Below are 16,207 nucleotides of genomic sequence, written 5' to 3' on the forward strand. Positions count from 1 at the left end.
TGCTGGTTTGAGCCTCGGCTGGGTCAGTTGGCGTTTTTGTGTGGAGTTTGCATGTTCTCCCTGCATTCGCGTGGGTTTTCTCCGGGTGCTCCGGTTTCCCCCACAAGTCCAAAGACATGTGGTACAGGTGAATTGGGCAAGCTAAAATTGTCTGTAGTGTATGAGTGTGAATAAGTCTGTGTGGATGTTTCCCAGAGATGGGTTGCGGCTGGAAGGGCACCCGCTGTGTAAAAACGTGCTGGATAAGTTGGCGGTTCATACCGCTGTGGTGACTCCTGATTAATAAAGGGACTAAGCCGAAAAGAAAATGAGTGAATGAATGAAAGTTTAGCTGAAGTCACGCTAAATAATAAATGTTTTGCCTTGATGACAAATGCTTCTTGACTTGATAAGCAAATGTGTTCTCTGATCTCTGTAGATCAATTATGAAGGTGAAGGAAATATAATTTATGTTTCGCTTTGGCAGTTCAGAATTTATTTCATTCTATCGGAAGCCTACTTGTTCTGACCTGGAGATTGGGCCAGAACTCTACCTTTATGTTTGCTAAGAAGCATAAACTTCTCCGTTTAAGTTTAAACCTCTCCCTTTATGTTTATATTTGCTAAGAAACATAAACCATGGCATTTATAGGAGCCTTTTTAAATGTGGCTCATCCCGTCAGAACTTAAAGACGGATTTGTAATTAACAGCTTTGTAAATGCATAAAAGACAGAAAATTTGTGGTTTTCCATCCTAACAGATGGAACAGACACTGGGCCAAATATTTTATGAATATTCTCTATATTACAGATTAATGCACTAAACATTTTTGAATGCACAAACTCTGATTTCATTAACAATAATTCTGAAATGTTAGATTAAACTTTAAACTATTAGTTGCACGTCATTATTTGCATTTATCACTTGCTTGTAAGCCAGCTGGCTAGTTGAGAATCTCTGACTTGGCAAACTAGTTGTAGGTTTTTCTTTAGTTTATGGAAGTTTGTGTGCTGAGAAAGCTTTTTAGGAAACAGATAGTGGCAGAAAATCACTCCTGTCAGATATGTGTGTAAGTGGCGTATATCAGAGCATTTCTCTGCTCATTCGGGGCTGGTTTGAAGACTGATTGTTTTCAGAATGGAGCCCGTAAAGCGGTGTAGGCTGAGGACTGTGTAGGCTATGCAGGCTTTGAAAAACTGTGATAAGAGGAGGCTGATTGTGGAAATGGCCAGCAATTACTTCAAGTGCTTTACTCTTGATGGTGTGAGACCAGCCGTGCTTTGCAATCACGCCTATCCGCGATGCTTTGCTCTACTTCTCTGCTTCCAGAGCAGAAAATTCGTCTTCTAGATAGATAATAAAATAAATCAATTTGGATAATAAAACCTGGAAATTACTTTTTTGAGTCCTGATTTCTCCAAGTAGTGCAAGGCCCATAAAAATCATTAAAGACAGAGTCAAGCAATCCATGAGTGTCTGAGTGGGTTTTCCCCCATTTTTTGATGGTCAAATGTAAATATTTTTGGACTAAATGTAACTTTGAAAATAAATATCAATCAGTCATCCACCCGAAAATAGTTACTCTAATTAAATTATCCCAGGAAAAGTAAAGTAAGAAATAACTGATCATTTTTATGTCATTTAATTACAGTAACTTATCGTATATTTGGCAGCATGGTTGTTTAGTGGTTGGCACTGTTGCCTCACAGCAAGAAGGTTGCTGGTTCAAGCCGCAGCTGGGTCAGTTGGCGTTTCTGTCTGGAGTTTGCATGTTCTCCCTGTGTTTGCGTGGCTTTCCTCCGGGTGCTTCCGTTTCCCCCACAGTCCAAAGACATGCGCTATAGATGAATTGAATAAACCAAATTGGCCGTAGGATGACTGTGTGTGAATGAGTGTGTAGGTGTTTTCAAATACTGGGTTGCAGCAAGAAGGGCATCTGCTGCATGAAATAGAGACCAAACCAAAACAAAATGAATGAATAAATGTCATATATTTGTCAAAAAATACTGTTAATAAACTTAACATTTGTGTATCAATTAATTCAGATGAGCAGACTAATTGTAGTTTGTTATACAAATTTAACAGAATAACTCTAATTTTTATGAAATAAAGTCACATTTATCAAGATTATTGCACATGCTTAAAAACATTTAAGAAATGTATTCCTTAAATGTATGATGAATTTAGAGAAGCAGAGTAGTTTTATTTTGTAATTATATTATTATTTATTATTTTAGTATATTATTAGTTTACTAGAAGTGGAAAAATTATGCTTAACTGACTGAGAGATTAGTTCATGACAATAAAGTATATGGTATTTTTGAAATATGGTGTTATTCCTTTCAACTGTTTGATGTTTTGATATTGTTTAACTTTTTTCCTTTCGCAGAGTAATTCTGTTTAACTAAAGAATGTTATATTTGTTATTAAAATGGCTAATGTTTTACATTTTTTAAATTAAAACTACAATGCCATGCTTGACTCCGGTCTAATTAATTCGGTCCGGTCTATTTCAATTACTTTTCAGACATACTGTAGTCTCTAACAAGTGACTACATGCGCTGCTGAAGATTAAAGATACAGATGAGAGATTTGCACTGACTGTGAGCTATATGTTGTGTGTTGTTTTTGAAGCCAAATAAAGACTAAATGTATGCTATGTGTAGTTTTTCTGTAACTGGTAACATATTGGAGACTGTAAGGGTCTGTATTTGTTCATATATGTTGCATTTATATATTAACTTTATATAATTGCAGACATTACAGAAGGCTATTTCATTGATCTGGAGTTATAATCAAATCATGTTCATAGAAAGGTTAGTAATGAACATTTATACACAAGTATTTATGTGTATAAAGCATCTGTACTATTGGTACCCTTTAGGCAGTGGAATACCTAAAAAAAAAGTGACCCGTACCGTACCACTCAGTGGAAATGGGCCATAATACAAATGCGTAACATTTGTTTAACTGTTTAAAATGTCCAATTTTCTACTGTGTTTTCTTTTTCATCCAGGACTTCTTAGTTAAATGGATTATGCAATAATTCTTCAGCGTAGGAAGTAATAGAACTATTTCTTAATTCCAGAACCGGCAGGTATAAGAGCAGGTTCAGTAAGTGTAATCGTATTAAAGTCCTGTTCAAGTTTTACGATGTGCATTTAATTATGAAGCAATTTGCGAGTGATTAGTTGGAGCGTTGGAGTCTCCATAGCTGCCAGTTTTTATTAAGCCGTAGTTATTCACATTGCACTGGGAAATTCACTGCACTTTATTCAATTATTTTGCAGTATTACTAAGAGAGGTGAAGGGAGATGTCTAATTTAGTCTGATCATGCTCTGCACACCATCCCTAGTATTTGACTTTTTTTTTTTTTTTTTTACTCCTGAGAAGAACAGGTGCTCAATAATCCCTTTTTTGCTGTATTCATATTTGCTTTAACAACACATTTCATCCTTCAAGCTGTTTATAGACAAGCTCAATGTCAGGAGATCAGCTCTGCCTCACATGTCTGCTTGGCATAATTCTATTTTGACCCACACATCAGCATTTTCAATTAGTTGGACTGTAGGATTGCCGCCCAGCTAAACTCATTGTCTGTTAATCCACGAGCGTTCCTCTCTAACCCTGCTAAATCACTGGCTCTCCATCCGGCACGGATTTACTCCTCGGGTCTCATGGGGTGGGAGCGAGCGGCACCACTAATCTACTGCTTTCCCAGAGTTCAGATCATTAGCTGGATTGGAGTTCTGCTCAATGGCTTGCCTGGAGCTGGGGTGGATTACGACAGGACCAGGTGTTGTCCCATCTGATGAAGTCAGTGGTAAGGGAGGTATTTGGGGTTGGGGTTAGTGGACTTTGTTGTGAGGGGGTTAATGAGCTGATGGATGGGATGGATTTGTGCTCTTAAAGGGATAGTTACAAAACTAACTAACTATTCTAGCATCATTTACTCACCCTCCTGTTGCTTCAAACTTGAAGATACCAAACCGCAAATCACCCCAGTTACTTATCCTTGTGTGACTTTCTTCTTCTTTTATTTCTGAGGAATAAAGAAAGTCAGATAGTTTGTAATGGCCTAAGAGTGAGTTAAGGATCACTAAATTGTCTTTTTGTGGGAAATTTATATAGGAACGTATACAACAAAAACAAAAGATGAGCACATTTAGCCTAGCATATAACACTGTATTGAATTTGTTTTGCTGTTAAATGATAATCAGGCATTCATTTGTCAGTGTACAGTTACACAACACTAATATTGTCTTGTGATCTAATCAAAACTTTAACACTTAATTTTGATTGTATTAGTATTAGTAGTTCATTTGAGTATTAGTAGACTGTCTGCTTAATATCTGTTGATACTGCTCCTTCAACAGACATTTAACTCACAATAAAAAAACTTTGCTCAGTTTCTTATTGTAAATGTCAACTTACACTAACCCTAACCTCAATTCAAACCCCAACCTGACTGTCTACTTATTATCTAATGAGAATTAGTTGGCATGTAGATGAAATGTAATTTAAATTCATCAAACTGACCATCAAAATCAGGTTTGTCGAACTGGCTGTCATGTTACTAGATCTATGTTAGCGTGCACACTGTTGCCTTATCTCAAAGCTAATATCTCCTTTCTCATAACTATTTGCATATTGCTTTATCATGTTCGGGATATGTTAAATCATATTTTTAAATTTACAGGCTGCTGTTTTGCTTAAACATCAATTGGACTGAATGTTGGGATTGTTAAAAACAGTGAAATGTCACAAAAGCCAAACACTTCCTTCTGAATGTTTTGCTGTGGAGATGTACACACGATACACAACATTTACATAAGGGTTTTATTGTGCAAACAGTCTGATGGCTACTGTTAGCATTCTAATTAAAGCAAATGTATCACTTTCTGACAAGTTTGGAGCCAGAACTTTTCCCATACTATCTCTCCTAATATCTTTTCTAGTGCCTATCTTCTAAACATTGTGAAATACTGCTATTTAAATTATGTATTTTGATATATATTTTAAAATGTAATTTATTTGTTTAATCATAAAAACTGAATTATCAGCAGCCATTATTCATTATCCATTATTAGACTTTCAGGATTCAGTATTGTGTGTGTGTGTGTGTGTGTGTGTGTGTGTGTGTGTGTGTGTGTGTGTGTGTGTGTGTGTGTGTGTGTGTGTGTGTGTGTGTGTGTGTGTGTGTGTTAGTGCTGTCAATCGATTTAAAAAAATTAACTAACTAATGACACTTTTTTTTGTTGAAAATTAATCGCGATTAATCGCATTTAAAAGACTGAAACTTGTAATTTTGGCTATTCAATTGTAAAATTAATGTAAATGCAAGACAAACCTATTTCAATTCAAAATATAATTGTTTATTAGAATTTTTGTTTAACTTGTAACACAGATTTCTTCATGTAAACAACAAACCCACAATAAACCAGCAAGATCCTGGCTTGACAGCCATATTTATTGCAGAAATAAAAACACAGGCGTGTTAATGCTATTTGAATTTCAAAACAATCAATACCAATAAAGAAAAACATTATTTCCAAGTTGGATTCTAAGTGGACTGCAAAAAAATGCCAAAATACAGGCATTGCAGATATGGAAAATAATAATAATAATAAAGTATTGAATACAAACAGTTGCACTCATTGTAAAGTTTCATTGCTGTAAGTTGAGAACATTATAAAGTAGAAACAATTTTCATACATTCATCCAGTTGCAAAGACTACAGACATCCAAAGTCTTCCGGAAGTTGCGGGAGTATCCCGCAAGTGTACAGAGACTCCCGGATGACCGCAAATTAATGAAATCGTGCTTCTCCCGCCCGGTCCTTACGTTGCACACCCCTTTCCACCGCTTCCCTCCTAGCTCTTCGGGAATGTCGCGCGCAACTCACCCCCACCGCTCTTCAGGTATGTCGCGCGCGCAACTCACCCTTGCCACTCTTCAGGTATGTCACGCGCAAATCACACCCACCAAGGTGAATATTAAAACTAAATAAATCTGGACCTCACTGCTCAAACTAACTACTATGCATATTCTTGCAATTATCCGTTTTTGTAAATGAAATCTTTCCCAACCATCGATTTTGTAAATTTGCTTGCTTGCCTTCCTCTTAGTCTGGAGTATTTGGATTGGCATTAAGCAGATGACAGTAGTAAACAGTGCTGTGTGAAAGAGTTTAGCCTCAGGCGGCACTGGAAAAGGTTCATTGAGGGCTCAGTAGTAGAGCTGATGTCATTCTGGATTTTAGCTGCCAAATCACTGATGAGCTTAAAAATGTTCCTTAAAGGGCAAGGACTCGACTGTTATTAAAACCAGTCAGTTCTGGTATGAATAGACCAAGGGTTATTCCCTCAGTCTGAACCCATACTGACGCCATTTTACTCCCTATTATATTTTCCTTTGTCACTCTTCATTTTCTCTTCTTACCTCTTTCTAAGTCCATCCAGCCTCAAATTATTATGTCTTTCTTTCTAGTGCTTCCCTTCCATTCTCCTCCCATTTTCCTTGATTAAGTGGAGATGGGAGCACATCTAAATTTAACCACACTTCATCTCCCAGATCCCCATTGCTGTGTCTTTTACTCTCTTATCCCTATCAGACTGCTGCTGGGAAATTGCTTATAATGTTGGTCAAATTTTCTATTATAAAGGAAAGATGTGTGCATTTTACGTAATACAGATTGTATCTTATAGTAATTCCAGTAGCCTTTCTGCATTTGTTTCATTGCACTCCTCCCTCCATCTCATTAACTCCCACTCTTACTATGTGTCTCCCTGTACTATGCAGCTGTTTTTTCTAACACTGACTTACATTCCACTCCATCCAGTCATCTTGATTCTTTGGTGGAAAACATCAAAATGCTTAAAAAACAAAGCAAAATGAATTGGACTTAGGGGGATTAAGTCTGATAGATGCCCTTTTAGACTAGAATGATACATTAAAAGCTTTGCAGACTTGTTGTCATGGTTTCCTGGAGAACTCTGATGGGTAAGTGGCCTGGTTGGTTGGACAGATGAACAACCTGCTTTTTTTTTGCCTCTTTTCCTGTTGCCCTTGGGAATCTAACCACTAAAACTGCTTTTTAGACTTGCGTGGTCACGCCTGCTAGCCTGCGCTGTGCTTCCTGGCTCACCCTGATTGCTTGAGCTCTGCTATCACCCAGCCTGCTGAAACACCTGCTGACCTGGATTCGCAGCGGCAGGCTGTCGGCTCGTCAGGCAGGTTCTGATCCAGAAGCATGGCAGCTTCGAGGAACAGAGTCAGCCGGCTGCATAAAAACAGACAAACTAAGACAAATGAAGATGTCAGAGTGCTTGGCGGCCACACACTGACCTGAACTCATCCACTGCTCCTCTGGTCTGAATGTCAAATGGGTTTTACTCAGCCCAAGAACTCTAGAATTGTGGTGTTTTGTTAAACTCGGGTTGTGTTGTTTCCTCTGAGTCAGAAAGGATGTCAGTGTGAAACAGCATTTTAGAAAACAAAACATTCATTCATTCATTCATTCATTTTCTTGTCGGCTTAGTCCCTTTGTTAATCTGGGATCACCACAGCGGAATGAACCGCCAACTTATCCAGCACGTTTTTTACACAGCGGATGCGGATGCAGATGCCAGCCGCAATCCATCTCTGGGAAACATCCACACACCCACACACACACACACGCACACACACACTCATACACTACGGACAATTTAGCCTACCCAATTCACCTGTACTACATATCTTTGGACTGTGGGAGAAACCGGAGCACCCGGAGGAAACCCACGCGAACGCAGGGAGAACATGCAAACTGCGCACAGAAATGCCAACTGAACCGAGGTTCGAACCAGCGACCTAGCGACCTTCTTACTGTGAGGCAACAGCACTACGCCACTGCGTCGCCCCAGAAAACAAACAAATCAAACAAAAAAATTAGAAGTGAATAATCTTTAACGAAATACTATTTTTCCCTTAAAGTAATGGACTCAAATTCAATTCCTGGAGGGCCACAGCTCTGCATAGTCTAATGCACGAACACCTTCAACTCACGTCTGCTTTATAGTCTATAGAATCTTCAACGCCTTGGCTGTGTACTCAGTAGGTACTGCATTTGAATTTGAACGTACTACTTGGCCGTTAGAAAAGTACATTCTATACAGTACTGTATGAATGGAACTCTGAAGTTTTTGGAACAAAACATGTGCTGAGCTGCAGCCCTTCAGAGATTGTTCTTGATACCTATGCTTTAAAGGAACTCATTTTTTAGGGGAAATTTGACACTTTACCTAAATTTAAACAGTTGAGTTTTTGAAATCCAACTCAGTTGATCACCTGGGGCCTCATGTATCAACGCTGCGTACGCACAAAAACTTTGCGTACGCCAGGTTTCACGCTCAGAATTGCTCACGTTTGGATTTACTAACGATAAACTGAACGTGGGAATGTGCGCAGCTCCACGCCAGCTTTATGGCTGGCGTATGCACATTTTTTGTGCGTGTCTATTTTATTTCCATTGGCGACTCCTAGAGGCAGTTGTGTTAAATTCCTCTCTACAAAGTGTCTGAGCCTTGCAATGGCAGCTGTATGAGACGGGTTCATCTAGCAGGTATAAGGTTTCCATACCATACAGTTGACCAGCTAAACATTAAAGCACAATTTGCAGCGGTCGCCTGTTTTCTCAATGTAATCTGAGCTATCTACTGCACGCACATTGCTATAAAGACACTATCTGAAGATGAATTTGCATGCATGAATCAGAAACATTTCCATTCAATAAATGTGCAAATAAAATATGATGCGAAAACTTATTAATGATTTCTACTTGTCTTTCTCGTGATAAATAGTTGGCAAAATCTGATATGTAGCGGGAGAAAAAAGAAGAAAGAGTTCATCAGACGCTGGATTCGAACCGAGTTCATGCTCGAACGTGTCAAAACATGTTGACGTGTCTTACGAGCTGCGCCACTGAGACTATGAAGAGTACTGCAACATTTTACAGCTATAAACCACACTATTTCTTTTTTAATTCACTCAGTGCGATGTTCAAACCCAACTGTGTTAACCACATCAGCTAAACTCTCCCTCTCTATTTTTTTCTTTTGTTGTTAATTCCGGAGAACAAACTTGCCAATATCTCTGGTCTACCTCCGAAAGCAGCACCTCCAATTCACATTCTGTTCAAAGTTTCTCTTTTTGCTTGCTCTTGCCATTGCTTTTTCGTTGGGTTTTGCCATTAGCATAGTCATTAGCATATTCATACGGGGGAGGAGGCTGGGAGGGGTTTTGTGCTCGTGCATGTTGCGCTCAGTTTCACGTTCATTCGGATGTACAAAAGAATATGCGTGAGATTCGGCGTACGCAGTGTTTCATACATCTGAATTTTTTTCTGCGTACGCACATTTACAGCTTTGTGCGTACGCAATGTTTTAGTATGATTTCCATGCAAGTCTTCGTACATGAGGCCCCAGGTCTAGTGGGAGCACTTTTAGCTTGGCTTAGATTATTGAAGGAGATTAAACCATTAGCCTAATTCTCAAAAATGACCCAAGAGTTTCGATAATTTATTATTTTGTTTTATTATATTATGCATTATCTATAATATAGTCGCCAGCTAGGTAACTAACTAGGTAACAGCATTGCATAATATCATGGTGCCTGCTGCAGCCATGGTATGGCAGCAAAGTTCCTTTATTATTACGCCAGAATGAGAGTATAGATCCTAGTCTAGTTTGACCTACCTGAAGTAAATAGCAATGTTTCAATTTAGTACACAATGTAGCTACTGAAGAATCAAGCTTTAAATAGGAAAATTATAGAAACTTATTTGGCTAATGGTCAAATCATTCAAATCAAAATGTACTCATTTCTGAATGGATTTAAAAAAGGTCAAACTCAGCTGTTTAACTCCAGGGTATTAGTAAAATGAGCATATTTCCCCAAAAAGTTGTGTTTTTTAAAGTTTAATTTATTCCTTAAACTTTTTTGCATATTTTATTGGCTGCCAGGTGAAAATTACATTTCTGATTAATTTGCCAAAAAATCATTATGACATCCACAAATAATCTGAAGACACTGCAATGGGGACATTTATGTCTTAATTGTATTAACATCTTGGATATTTATTATGCCTGAAGTTTATTAGCTTCTCCATGCATACTCTGTATGACTCTGCTATGAGAGCCAGTCTGATTAGTGCCAAATGGCTTGGGGTGGAAATCCCAGATTACACATTCTAACTACTGCAATGACATAATGTGCTTCCATTAGCAGGCTTTGTTGTGGATTCAGTTTTAGGTATTAGGACATATATAGGTCACTGCTGCAAGCACACAATTTTAAACCAACAACACTCTCAGCTCCAGCAAACATAAACCTTTTATCTCTGTTTCTTTATGTGGGTCAAGCAAGGTGAAAGTTTTGTCATTATTTAGCTTACAGCATGAAAATTTGTTTTATTGTCATTTTTATTTTGTGTTACCAGGTACATTTTTTTAGGTGTTTTTTTTCATATAAAAGCAGAGATGTTCGGTCTAAATGGCTTGGGTTTTTAAAAGAATAGTTCATCCAAAAATGAATATTTGCTCACTATTTACTCTACCTCGAGTGGTTCCAAACCATTATGAGTTTCTTTATTCTTTTGAACACTAAATAAGATGTTTTGAAGAAAGCTGAAAATCTGTAGAGAAAGAATGAAAGTGAACAGTGAACAGTTCTGAAACAAGTAAAAGGTAAATGAAGACAAAAATTTCAATTTTGGGTTACTATAGTATAGCCGCATAAAGAGATAATTGCATTAAATATTTTAATTATAAGTATAGAATTAAAGATAGCAGGAAGAATCTGTGATATTTTAGCAGCTCTGAAAATACAGCATCACAGTCTAATGCTAATGGTCAGTGATGTAATGTAAGGGTGGTTGGTTTATTCTGAATAGGCATGAGGAGGGGCACCACAGTTCATTTCACTTGCATGACATTTCCTTAGAAGAATTGTTAATGTCCAAATTGTACCTATAAATTGTATTGCCGGTAAAAGTCATTTCAGGCTGAAACATGCCTTATGTTTGCACCAGCTTTAACACAAAGAGATCTCTGTGGTGAATGAGTTCATTTCCATCTTGCGTAATTGCGCAGAATCTTTTCTTGTACTTTCTCTATGTACAATAACATAAAGATTTCTTCATTTGTAATTGACGTAGCTTAATACTTATATTCTTTTTTCCCCCCAAGGACCCTTCAGTGGCCAAGGTCAGTGGAGGGAGGAAGAAAACTGTCTCCTTCAGCAGTATGCCATCAGAAAAGAAGGTTAGCAGTGCTGCAGATTGCCTGGCCTTCATGCAAGGTGGCTGCGAGCTAAAGAAGGTGCGACCCAACTCGCGCATCTACTCGCGATTCTACACTCTGGACACAGAACTGGGCTGCCTACGTTGGGAACCCTCCAAGAAAGATGGAGACCGAGCCCGACTTGATATATCTGCCATTCGTGAGGTCCGCACTGGGAAAAGCACAGAGACCTTCATCCATAATGGCCCATTAGATAACCTGGCTGAAGAAGCAGCCTTCTCTATCATTCATGGGGATGATTATCAGTCCCTTGACCTTGTTGCTCTTTCTGCCGATGTGGCCAACATCTGGGTGACAGGGATGCGGTACCTGTTGTCTCACCCTGGTGCCATTGGTGGAGGTATTGGAGGGGATGGGGGTGTGGGAGAAGGCAGCATTGGAAGCAAGATGAGGAGGAACTGGTTGGTGGCTGAGTTTGCTCTGGTTGATGAGGATGGACACGGAATTGTGTCTGAAGATACAGCAGTGGCCACCATCTGTAAACTCTGCCCTGGCATTAAAGAAGCAAAGGTAACACGTTCTCTTATAATTAATTACATTAACCACAACAACTTGCATTTCATGAGTAAATATGCTCTGAAAGAGCCAAACAATACCGAATACAAAATTGGAAGCAACCTGAAATGCATATACTGTACATGTACTGCAGCAGTTTATGTAGAATCCTACGGTCTAAGAGCTGTGAGAAATAGAAGCACTAGAAAACAACAGACACTACACTACACTACAAAACAAGACAGCCATAAATGTGAGCAGAGGCTATATGATAATTTAAATGGCTGTTGCAGAGCTGTCTCTTTTTATTTTTGCTTAACTTGACTGGTTAGCCAGCCGTGCTGAGGTGCACAGCAATAGTTGCCTTGTAAATTTGGCAGCTGTGACAGTAGTTCCATGTGTGTATGTTTGTGTGTGGACTGGACAGCTGGGGACAGAAGGAGGACAGAAAGAAGCCACAGGGCCAAGTCTACACGTCTTTGTGACAGCGAGTGTGAGGCATCTGCTTCATGTGTGTATAAAGACAAGTAAAGGCAAAAAGGGCAATGAAGAGCTTGGGGTATAGGGATGACTCATTATGCTTCTGGCCATATCCTAATTTGAAAAAATGCAGGACCTGGTATAAGTCCTGTGAAGAGCTCTGTAAATTTCTGCCATTTTGTCTCTCAAGATTCAAATCACTACATGCTTCGAGCTGAATATTAGATTTACCTTTGGTATGTGTAATGTGTTTGGACTCTGATTGCTCATTAAGTTTCAAAGCTCTATTCAAGGGAGGAATTCGCCCCAGCATTTCATATTCATGAAACTAAAGCTGCAAAATTGCAACAGGCTTACAACATTAACAGAAGATAATTACAATAGAGTGCAGAAGAACACTCAAGGCCTTATGCTTTTACATCTTTTTTTTTTTAAAGATAGTTGTATATCTAGTAATAGAACAGTAGTCATAGTTTTTTATTAATTATTTGCACATAACAATTCAAAACAACAAAGGTTGGATCACTTTTACAAAGTTTAATCAATAAAAGTGTTGCCATTACTGATATTTTTCTGCCTTTCACTCAGGTGCGTTTGCGCTTCAAGGAAATTCAGAGGAGCAAAGAGAAGCTTACTTCCCATGTTACGCTGGAAGAGTTCCAGGAGGCCTACTGTGAGCTGTGTACACGACCTGATGTCTATTTTTTGCTAGTGCAACTCTCTAAAGACCGAGAGTGCCTTGACGCCCAGGACCTGCGCCTTTTCCTGGAGTCAGAACAAGGTCTGTCAATGGCCACCACTGAAGGCTGCTTGGAGCTTCTTCGCCTCTTTGAGCCCTCTGCAGCTGGACGTGAGCGAGGTCTTTTGGGCTTGGATGGCTTTGCTCGCTACCTACAGTCAGCTGAGTGCCAGTTATTAGACCCGGAGCACCAGAATGTGTGCCAGGACATGAAGATGCCCCTGTCTCATTATTTTATCAGTGCCTCCTACCGCTCCTACCTGCTGGATGACCAAGTGCATGGCCGGGCTGATCTTGGGGGTCTCACTCGAGCCCTGCAGGCTGGCTGTCGTTGTCTAGAATTGGGGGTTACGGATGGGCCAGAAGGAGAGCCACTGTTGGGTGTAGACCATGGTGCAGAAGTAAAGCATCATCACCACCACCACCATCACCACCACCACCATCATGGTTCTGTTACTCTGCGCAGTGCCCTGGAAGTAGTCAATAAGTATGCTTTTCTCACCTCACAGTATCCTTTGTTGCTGTATCTGTGTCAGCGTTGTTCACCTTCCCAGCAACGTACTCTTGCACAACACTTAAAAAAAGTTTTTGGACCCAAGCTCTATACCCCTGAGTCTCTGCCTGTTAGTTTGGGAGGTCGTGCGACTACCTTGCCATCTCCAGAACAACTGAAGGGCAAGGTGCTTCTTGTTGGAAAGAAGCTTCCCCCAGAGGAGGAAGGTTCGGAAGGAGAGGTTTCCGAGGAGGATGAGGAAATTGGCGGTGGTGGTCCTTTAGCTGGCCGAAGGATGACTATACCTGGGGAAGAGGAATTGGGGGTGGTCCTTGTTGTCCCACCACCCCCACAGCCAAGGCGCCTCCGCTTGCGTCATGAATTGTCTGATCTTGTTGCAGTTGCTCGTACTGGAAGTCGAAACTTTTATGCTCATCGGGCAAGTATTCTGCCATCCCAACAACATTCACCCCCATCAACTCCTTCTACGCCAGGTACACCTTTGAACATTGATCCCTCCTACTGGACCCTATGCTCTCTTGGGGAAGGGGAGGCAGGAAGGCTGGCTAGTGAGAGTCCAGAGGAGCTGGTAAGCTTTACCAAACGCAATCTAACCCGTGTGAGGCCCAGCTCAGTCAGACTTGACTCTAGCAACCCAAACCCACAAGGCTACTGGAAGGGAGGCGTGCAACTGGTGGCGCTCAACCAGCAGACGCCAGGTGCCATGCTAGACCTGAACCGTGGCCGTTTCATGCAGAATGGTGGGTGTGGGTATGTTCTTCGTCCAGCAGTCATGCGAGAGGAGGTTTCTTACTTCAGTGCTCAGTCACAGGGCTGCGTGCCTGGAGTACCACCACAAACACTCAGGGTGAAGGTCATTAGTGCCCATAGTCTACCCAAGCCACAAGGCTCTGGTGCCAAAGGTGAGGTCATTGACCCATATGTGGTGCTGGAACTGCATGGTGTGCCTGCAGACTGCACAGAGCAGAGAACTCGCACTGCTGCCCAAAATCAGGATGATCCACTGTTTGACGAGACTTTTGAGTTCCAGGTAAGAGCTCAAGAGTACCACCACATCATAAATGTTAATTTCCATTATGTGATTTTGAAAGTCTAAAGCCAGCTCTCTAAAGATAAAGATATCTCTGAATATCATGTTTTTTATTTTTATTTTTACAATTCGCCACCTAGTGGCAGCTGCATGGAACTGATTGGTTAAGAAGAATACACAATGATCAAATTTAAAATATATATGTATATATAAATACATACAGGGTCATGCAAGGTTTTTTGAACTTCTCTGTGCATTAGGCTTAGGGCAGTGTCCATTCTCATGTGTCTTAATCAGAATGCTTCAGTCCATGAAGCAGCCACTGAGCCATGCTTTACACTGATTACCTACTGCATGCAAAATTAACACAGCTGCAACTGAGCTCATACGTCCTAACATACATTCTCACTGGCTTCTGTCAACATGTTGTAATTACTATATGCATTTAAAACTGTGATTCCTAATTAGTGTAAATTATTTTTTACTGCTGTTTGGGGAATATGCCTCCGAGAGACTTGACTTGACAGTTAACATAAACAGATTTCAGGCCACAGCAAAATGGCTGTTCTGCTCTTAGTGCTGATTCAAATGGAAGAAGCCAAAAATAATGGCATTCAGATTTCATCAAGATGTACTCAAGACATAAAAATATATCTTGACAGAATGCAGCAAGAAAACCTTTAGCATCACAGGTAACCATGCTTGCCTGCATTTCCTAGCTACATTTCTGTGCTAGGCTGAGCTGGCAACTATAACAGAAAGTATTCGCTTAAATGAATGTATAGAGTATTGACCTGTGATCCACATCTAGAATGAGGTTAATGGATGCAGTTGTGTACTCACGCTACAACTCAAGTATGATGCAAGTATGTGCAACTTAACACAACCCTTCCAGGATCTGTAATTAGGGAAGATCTCCATCAAAACTTAATGGCCTGCTAACACTAATGTACTTGCCCTGGATTGCGGTTCAAACCTACGGTCTAGATGGCTCATTATGCTGCTGTATAAATAGGTGGCAGTTTCTTCCAGCATAATTCTTTTTCTATAATGTGACCTTTCCTTTTAGCAGGGTCTAATTACACTTGCATGCCAAATTTAGACCATTTTAATTACAAGACGCCGTAGTTTCTCAGTGCAGGTGAGGGTTTGTTTACCTGTGGAATTCAGTGCGATGTGAATCTAGACTGCTGGAAATGGTCTCAAAAGCAGAGATTTTGTCTAGAATAGTTTATTTTAAAACAATTTTCATTTTTTAAACACTCAATAAACACATTATTTTAATTTTTTCATTGGTCTAATGGTGATAGTATGCAGATGTTTTTTTTACAATAAGTTTCACCATATCAGTTCTGTGCTTCTGTCTGCCTGGTGTCTCTTTTTGGTCAGATTAAAAGCATTGTTGAAGCTTTGCACACACAACAACAAAACTAGTAAGTTTATATTGTAAGGAGGTATTAAATATAATCATGCTGATGCTGATTACAGACAAAATAAGCGTTTTCAAGGACAAACTTGTATAGAGGACCAACAAAGCCCCATGAATATTGCCTTTCATGTTGAATCAAGATGATATTGGATGTTTTAATTTGAAGATGTCTTAAAAAATGTAAAGTCCTTTATACATAG

The 16,207-nt window shown here is 39.7% G+C and overlaps 1 protein-coding gene across 1 annotated transcript in view; it reads left to right on the forward strand.

Annotated features, from left to right (window-relative positions):
* The window catches only part of plcl1 (phospholipase C like 1), a 100,379-nt gene that overhangs the window by 63,057 nt on the left and 21,115 nt on the right, over window positions 1–16,207 (forward strand). The window contains exons 2-3 of the mRNA XM_087268109.1: window positions 11,207–11,830; window positions 12,884–14,578. Coding sequence (XP_087124235.1) covers window positions 11,207–11,830; window positions 12,884–14,578 — 2,319 coding nt within the window. The remainder of the gene's footprint in view (window positions 1–11,206; window positions 11,831–12,883; window positions 14,579–16,207) is intronic.

Source organism: Danio rerio, chromosome 9 (assembly GCF_052040795.2).
Source record: "Danio rerio strain M-AB ecotype USA chromosome 9, GRCz13ab, whole genome shotgun sequence".
NCBI classification, from domain to species: Eukaryota; Metazoa; Chordata; class Actinopteri; order Cypriniformes; family Danionidae; genus Danio; species Danio rerio.